This window comes from Zingiber officinale, chromosome 4B, assembly GCF_018446385.1.
Source record: "Zingiber officinale cultivar Zhangliang chromosome 4B, Zo_v1.1, whole genome shotgun sequence".
Lineage (NCBI taxonomy): Eukaryota > Viridiplantae > Streptophyta > Magnoliopsida > Zingiberales > Zingiberaceae > Zingiber > Zingiber officinale.
This window is the reverse complement of record NC_055993.1, coordinates 113,141,710-113,149,587: the sequence shown is the minus strand read 5'-3', so window position 1 is coordinate 113,149,587 and position 7,878 is coordinate 113,141,710. Positions and strand designations below refer to the sequence as shown.

At 34.7% G+C, this 7,878-nt stretch overlaps 1 protein-coding gene across 1 annotated transcript; it reads right to left on the bottom strand.

Annotated features, from left to right (window-relative positions):
- Window positions 1-4,311: 4,311 nt before the first annotated feature.
- On the bottom strand, window positions 4,312-5,487 carry LOC121976087. The gene is made up of 2 exons (XM_042528084.1): window positions 5,004-5,487; window positions 4,312-4,903 (listed from the first exon to the last, which is right to left on the bottom strand). Exons 1-2 carry the CDS (start codon window positions 5,291-5,293, stop codon window positions 4,537-4,539), a joined length of 657 nt encoding a protein of 218 aa, XP_042384018.1. The 5' UTR covers window positions 5,294-5,487; the 3' UTR covers window positions 4,312-4,536.
- Window positions 5,488-7,878: the final 2,391 nt, after the last annotated feature.

Below are 7,878 nucleotides of genomic sequence, written 5' to 3'. Positions count from 1 at the left end.
ATTCATATCTGGTGTGATTTCTGCTAAAGAGATTGCAAATGAAATGAATATAGAACTAAAATTGCATTGAGGATCTAAATAAATGTATGGGGAAATGCTCTCTCTCATGTGTGGGTGCAGGGGGGACGGAAGAACCAATATTTTGCCACATAAACATTTTTACTGCTTGTATAATGGATGCATTAAATTTTTACAATGTAAAGATATGAACATTGCTATTACATTAGATCAGTTAAAAGGTCTTATTTAATGGATTCATATCTGGTGTGATTTATGCTAAAGAGATTACAAATGAAACGAATATAGAAATTCAAATGAACCGAATATAGAGTCAAAATTTCGTGAAAAGTGTGTGATTAGAAGAAATAAACGATTTGATGTGAATAAAATTAATGAGGTGAAACTTTCACCTGAAAAATCTTTTAAAATTAATTACTTTAATTATATTATTGACCATACTATTTCTTCATTTCAAAGTAGATTTTAACTATTTAAAATATATGAAGATAATTTAAATTTTTTATATGACGTAGAAAAGTTAAAATTTAATGATGATGAGTTTTTAAAAATAAAATATTTAAATCTTGAAAACTTTTTAATACATACATGTTATCTGATATTAGTACTTTAGATTTATTTTTAGAATTAAAAGTTTTGAAAGAAATAATAAATCCAAATTAAAAACTACACCTTAGGTATTGAACCTTATAAAAATAAATAAATTCTTTTTCTAATACATGGATACCTTATAGAATATTATTAACTATATCTATTAGTGTTGCTTTAGTTTTTCAAAATTAAATAAAATCTTATTTACGTTCAACAATGTCTCAATAAAAATTAAATAATCTAGTAATTTTATCAATTGAAAAAAAATATTATCAAAACTTGATTATAAAAATTTAATTAATAATTTTACATCTAAAAAGTTAGAAAATTAAATTTTATATAAAAATTTATTTTTAAATTAATATTTTATTTTAAAAAAATAACTTCGCTATTGTCGGTCTCAAGTCCGAATGAAAAAGGATGAGAAAAAAAATATTTTTTTAAAAAATATTAAAAACCTAAATTTTTTATTTTAGCCTAGGACCTCATGAAACCTTGAAATCTTGAGATGATCCTACCGAGTCGGGTTTTATTACACCACCGAATCAAGGACCTGGAAAGTTGTCAGCTCGTCCCCTAGAGGCAGTGCGATGGTTAAGACATGGGGTGTTGCCACATGAGGTCTTGGGGTTGAAACTCGGCGTGACCGAGTATAACCTTCCCCATGTCTTGGTCATTTGTATTAATGGCTAGTAGTCATCCGTGATTTATCTCCTCCGTGTTGACCTAGAGACGGATTGACGAAGGTGCTGGGACAAGCAAATCGCCTTTTTACCACATGGAAAGTTGCCAGCTTGAAGTTGGGCTTTTTGACAGGGGCTACCTTTCTTAAATTCTCTCTGAAATTCAAACTTGAAAATGTACTCTTATTTTTAAGAATGTTAGTACATAATAAACAGAATTGATACAACTGATTAAGTTGAAATATGAGATAAAATGGTCCTTGGCTAATGTAGGCTGACTTGACGTTTCAATTTTGATGGCTAAATTACAAATTGCCCTTTGGAATCAAAACGAAAGTTATACAAATTAAGTGTCATATTTCTATGCTACTGAGACTAACAATAATAATGTACCATAATCAAGGAGTAAAATGAGGATCAGGAAGAATTATGGCTCAACCTATCCTGTCCCTTCAAAATCGACACCCCCCTCTTTTCCCTGAATACTTGCTCTTAATTTTCTTCAATCCTAAACTTATATAAAGGTCTCCATTATCTGAGTGAGATTTGACTGCAATAAGGAAGGAATCTCCGCCACTTGGAGGTACTCAAGAAAGTTATGTGGCCAAGGTGCCATCTGATTTCCAAGCTCTGAGTGCCCGACGGGTACAGTTGAATTGGTACTCCGATGATAGAGGGTTTGGATATGGTGTAGACATTTATGAGCACATTGTAAGCTGAAATGCTTGATTTAGGAACTCCCCACTGATATAATATGAGAACGTACGTTGTTTCACTCATTTTTATATTTATGAACTCCTTATGTGAATAATCCGAAGGTAACGGCCAGAGAAAATAACAGTCGCTAAGGTTAACGGTTGCTGAGGCTAACAGTCGTGCTGAAGAGGTTCATCGTCAGTTCACCACGTTGTGGCATTTGGTCACTGAGCAGATTCGTGCATTGAGTGGAAAAGGTGGAGACCTTCGTTCATCGAACCAGCATGAACTCACCCACGAAGAGAAACTTGGGCGTCATGTCTGACTTGCAGCAGAGTAAAATAGTTGGCTAAAACCACAAGAACCAACAATCTCTTGATCAATGCAGAAGGAATCTCCATATAAATTCATCCAAGCATCCATAATTTGCTCTGCTCTTATTGATCCTTATTAATCAACTCCCTTGACTTTGAAAAATCGGCCAACAGCAGCGACGAGTTTGATGGTCTGCTCGTGGTGGCGGCAGTGACCGCCTCCACGATGAGGTTCTTTGAGCAAACTGATAGGTGCGGCTTGCTTCCTGTCACCTTCTCGTTGCTTTGATTCTAGAGAAAATAAAAGGTGAAACGGAGAAAGATTTGGATCCAACGCTGCAAGTTCCTCATGCGTAGAAGGAAATTGAGGAGGTGATAAGCCATCTTATCAGAAAGATGAGCGATGGAGGAATGTTGTTAGCGTCCACCGGGGCCACAGGGATACGGTGAAATTTGGAAACTTCCAGCCGATTACTACTGGTTAGCATTGATGACCAAGTGCTTCTTATGTTCGTCTTATCATACTAGAAGGATTTCCCTACCAAAGTCAATACAAAATCAAAGATTGACAGTCTAATCCCGATGAGAGTCATCGGATACTTAAGTCAGACAAGACAAGAGTAGAGGATAATAGAAATGTGGCAAGAATGATGTAAAGAATGCAGTAGAAAATTATAAAAAAAGTCGATCCCCTCTCTAAATAATTTCCCTTTCTTTTATAGCTTTTTTAGGAGAATGACAGTCTTTTCCATTTAGAGCGTTCTTTATGATATTTAAAACCTAGCTTTTCAACCTCCTCTACCATCATCCTACAATCGTCTGAAATCTCTATTCACCTTATCTTTTTGTTTTGGTAATAATCACCCATTCGTTTTGGCAATAATCAGCCATTCGTTTTGACTAAATTTTGTTACTAAAACTTTTAAAAGTTATCACTAAAAGTTTTTTCATACTAGATTCATCGGCTTAAATATTGCTGTTAAAACAATTAATAATAAGTATAATTGATCCATTAATAAAATATCTGTCATTGGTAATAGTTTTTTCCTTATTAATTGACCATAAACTTTATGATACTGTCGATAAAAAATTCTGTAAGGAAGAAGACTTCATTATTTATAATTTATGCATCAAAAATAGTTTTAGCTATTTATTATTTGTTATTATCAAAATTTATCCTTTTTAACGTATGTGTTTTTCTGATTATATAACCACCACTATGAAAGGTTCCAATCTACACTCTACCTATGCCAATCTAATAATATTTTTATTATCACATGCATGAATTTAAATCTTCCGGGGTTATCAAGAGAGAATTAATATCAATAAAGTGACAAATAATCAATTTAAAATAAAGAATCCAGCCAGATCACATTGAATTGACAAATAATCAATTCAAATATCATATGTATATTTTTCAAACTCAAATATGACTTTTCAACTAATTTTGATTTATTTGCACCATCAATTTCTGCCCGTCGGTGCCAACTTAGAACTTCATTCGTTGATTCCTAGTACGCAGCCAGAGCTCCGAAACTCAACTAACTCTTGCCCTAGAAACTCGAAAGCAACGCCTCACCGACGTTACTTTGCTTTGCTTGTCCAAGACGTTGTCCAATCTCACTATTAGTCAGACCTTATAATTTTCGTCACCCTACAATTTATATCATATTTACTAATGACTGACCATAGAAATTTGAAAGGAAGGATGAGAAGGAATGGTACCGTGGCACAGTTAAAGCGAACCATCGAGAAGATGGTGCCACCATTTTTATTAGTATTATAATACAGGAAAGATAAGGATGGATGAGATCGAATCCAATGTGTGAGAGAGGATAGGGATAAGGATCGATGATTGGGCCGTACGGCTATTCGATAAAAATTAATTAAAGCGGGGTTGGTCGGCTGGATAAGAACTGACACCGCGACATCCACATTGCGTGTGGTCCCTCGCGGGACAACCTTATCTTATCCTCCGACACTAGATAATATTATCTATGCGCACGTAATTAATACGGCAAAAACCTTGATCTTGTTCATGTTCATTTCACCAAACGCGTTGAACAAGTTGGGATACAAGTCGAAATCTCGAATTTGAGAGGAGGACGGGGAATTCATGAGAATTTTGGAGATCTTGAACTTGAGATCATGTACTTTTACAACAAAGATTTTTGTTTGAGGAATGTCGATGATGATCGGTTTGAATGAAAGGGGGAAACAGAGAGAGGCGAATATTAAGCATGATTTTGGAGATCGGAGAGGGAGAAAGATCTCAGCGATCGAAATGTCTGCTTCCGGGCGAGGGTAGCGCTGCCGTGTTGCGGCAGCGGAGGCAGGGCGGCTGCGGCGGCGGCGGTATCGTCCTCCTCCCCCTCGTCGTCGGCTTCCTCCACGGTGTGGGAAGGGGACAGGAGCGACGGCAGCGACGGGCAGAGGAGAGAGGCGTAGGACGCCCGCCGCATCTTGCTCATCATCAGCAGACGGCGCCGCTTGTTTAAGGGGTTCTCCTGCTTGGCGACGTCCCGGGCGCAGGCGGTGGCGACGTCGGCGAGGCTGGCGAACGACTTGGACTTCCCCGTGAAGAAATTGGACAGTCCTCGCCTGGACCAAATTAGGGCAATCAGTTCTATCCATCCTTTTGCCGAAAAGGAAAAAACAAAAAATAAATAAATAAATAAATCCGTGAAAATGATGCGCTTACTTGACGGGAAGCGATTCTTCCAAAGAGTCCAAGGATCCGAGAGCCCCATCTTTCTGCTTGCTCTCGGCCTCTTCCCCCTCCTCATCGCCTTGGGCGGAAGCGGAGGAAGAGGATGCGGAGCCGATGGAGGAGCTCTCCGATGACGCTTGCTCCTCTTCTCGCCGATCGCAATGAAAGCCGTTCCGCTGCATCAATACCACCTCCGCCTGCTGCTCGTCGCCGGGGAGGAAGACAGGCAACCTTCTCAGTTGATCCTTCAAGCCGACGGTGGGCAGCACGATGGAAGACATACTTGTCTTCTTCCGATCCCTCTTCTTCTTCACTAAATCCAAATCCTCTCCGGGAATCAAGAGTTGGAGCTGTCAGGAGACAGAGAAAGGGGGGGGGGGGGGGGGGGGGGGGTTGACGACGATCGCCGGCGATCCGACCTGGGTAGCAATCGATGATTCCGTGGGCTTCGGTGAGTAAAAGGGAGAAGGGAGAGAAGTTATATCAGAGAAAGGGGAGAAAGGATAAGGAAGAGAGGGGTTGTTGACCAAGTCAACTTCAAATCCCTTATCGTTTCCCGAGGGTGAAACGGATTTAAATAAATAAAACTAACATGGCAAATATTATAATTATTAATTATAAATAAATAAAACGTGTCATCTGACGTTATGTCCAAGTAGCTTTGGATAATGATGTCCAGGCCAAACGATCTGAAAATTATAGAATTTTTTTTTAAAAAAAATAATTAAAACGAGTAGATGAGTGTTATTGGTAAAATCATAAATAATAATCAAAATTTATTTGGGTAGTCGGTGAGGTTTTTTTCATGAAATATCGGTCATTTTCAGAATTTGAGATATCTATTATAAAAAAAAAATTCCATTAGTCATTTGTATTAGTTGTTGAATATGATTACCGTAGCCTTTCATCAATCAGGATGACTTTGCCATAGTATCATGGCTAATAGTTAGTTTACACATCCTTTAGGTTGGTCGTGTCCTTTAAAATTAGTCGTAAGTCACCTAAGCTCCCAAAGTACATGAACTAACTCGAAACGATATTTTATCGTCTTGAAAGTGTTATGGAAGGAGAATAGTTTATTTACGAAGGGAAATCGTAACTTGAAAATTGAGTGAATTGGCGTGATAGAATGGAGTTCTTTAACATGTGAAAAGACATGAATTCAAATGGTATCGTTGTTGATGCAATCATGTTTCTATCTTGCCGGGTTAGACTTTGATTATATACTTGATTTTGACTCAAAGTATTTAAGTTAAGATAATGTGTTAAGTCTTTATGGTCGGTCAGGTAGATCAAGATTAAATAAATACTTAATAATTGTAGTAGAAAATACAAGTAGATGAAGTTTAAATGGATTAAGGTTAATTAAACAATATAATAATAATATAAAGGATAACAAGGATAACTGATTTGATAAAGATCGATGAAAATCATCCTATGGATCAATCAACTTAAATATCTATTAAGAATCAAACTTATGTGTGGCATAAATTAGATGTAGATGTAGTTGGAGTGTTATTATTCATCTTAAATAGTCCAATATCAGTCGTCTCATAGTAAAATATAAATAAATAAATTATCAAGACATTTGATTCTTAACATGACCCTTTGTGAGAAAGGGCCAGACATCCAAACACCTTCACTAATGCCTATATAGTCACAAGATTAATAAAATGATAAGTTGGCACCGATCAAGTGAAAAAAATAGACAGTTTGATAACCTCCTTATTCTGGTTAGAAAAATGATATGCACAAGGAAAAAAATTTAATGAAAATTTCAAGGATAGACACATAAAATGATGGGGCCCACAAAAAGTGAAATGGTGGACCATGACTTTATGTGTCTATCCTTGAGATTTTCATTGAGTTTTTTTCCTTGTGCATATCATTGCTCTTCTTGTTAACTTGTTTTTAAACTAAATTAAAGATCTTTTCTTCTTTATTTTTCTCAATTTTTTCAGACATTAATGATAGAATTTCAATCTCAATAAATTAATAAATAATTTTTTTAAATAATAAATGGTTGATTAAAACATTGGGTTAATAGACTGTCCATTAAAAACGTTTTATAATTTCTGATTATCCATAAAAAATTCATAAAACTGAATAGATCATTTCAAAATTAATCTGCATAAGTGGATGAATTTATTATGAAATTATAGAACAATGATATATTTAATTATTTAAAATTGTTCATAAAATTACAAGTTTTTTTTATAAATCATTCTAATAAATAAGCCAAAAGCTATAAAATAGTATGTAGCATCTTTTATCATCCTAAAATTTATTTGATTGTGTAAATAAGCATACATCAGGTATAAATTTAATATTGTCTCCGGTACTCAATTAATTCCTTAGAATGATAGATTTATTATAATAAATCATGAATCAATTTCCAACTAATACATTAATTAGAAAATGATAAATTATTTTCTTTTACATAATCTAAAAATAGACTATAAGGACATTAGCATATAAATTTAATATTAAATATTCAAACCCTTCCAAATATGATTTATAATTAAAATATCAAAATCTCAAATGGAATAAAATTTCTAAATGTATATAAATTATTCTTTAAATTTAATTAATTAATGAATAAAAAAACCATTTATCTTAGAATTTCGAATGAAGTTCAAACACCTAAATTATAAAAAATAAATAAATATTCAAGAAATATATATAATATTTTACTATTTTATTTTATGACCTAATTTAAAATTTATAAAGGACATCAATTTTTCTTAAAAATATCATTAAACTAACAAATGCCGTGTGTACTCAAAATGCCATTAAACTAGCAAATACCATAGTTGCAAGATTTCTTCTTAACTGTAATCAAACGGATGTTTTTAGCACAGAAATA

Excerpts from the sequence above, each read along its gene's own strand:
- LOC121976087 (XM_042528084.1), bottom strand. The coding sequence starts at position 5,293 with ATGTCTTCCATCGTGCTGCCCACCGTCGGCTTGAAGGATCAACTGAGA. Across the intron at positions 4,904-5,003 it reads GAAGAATCGCTTCCCGTCAA|GCGAGGACTGTCCAATTTCT; the intron begins GTAAGCGCATCA and ends AATTTGGTCCAG.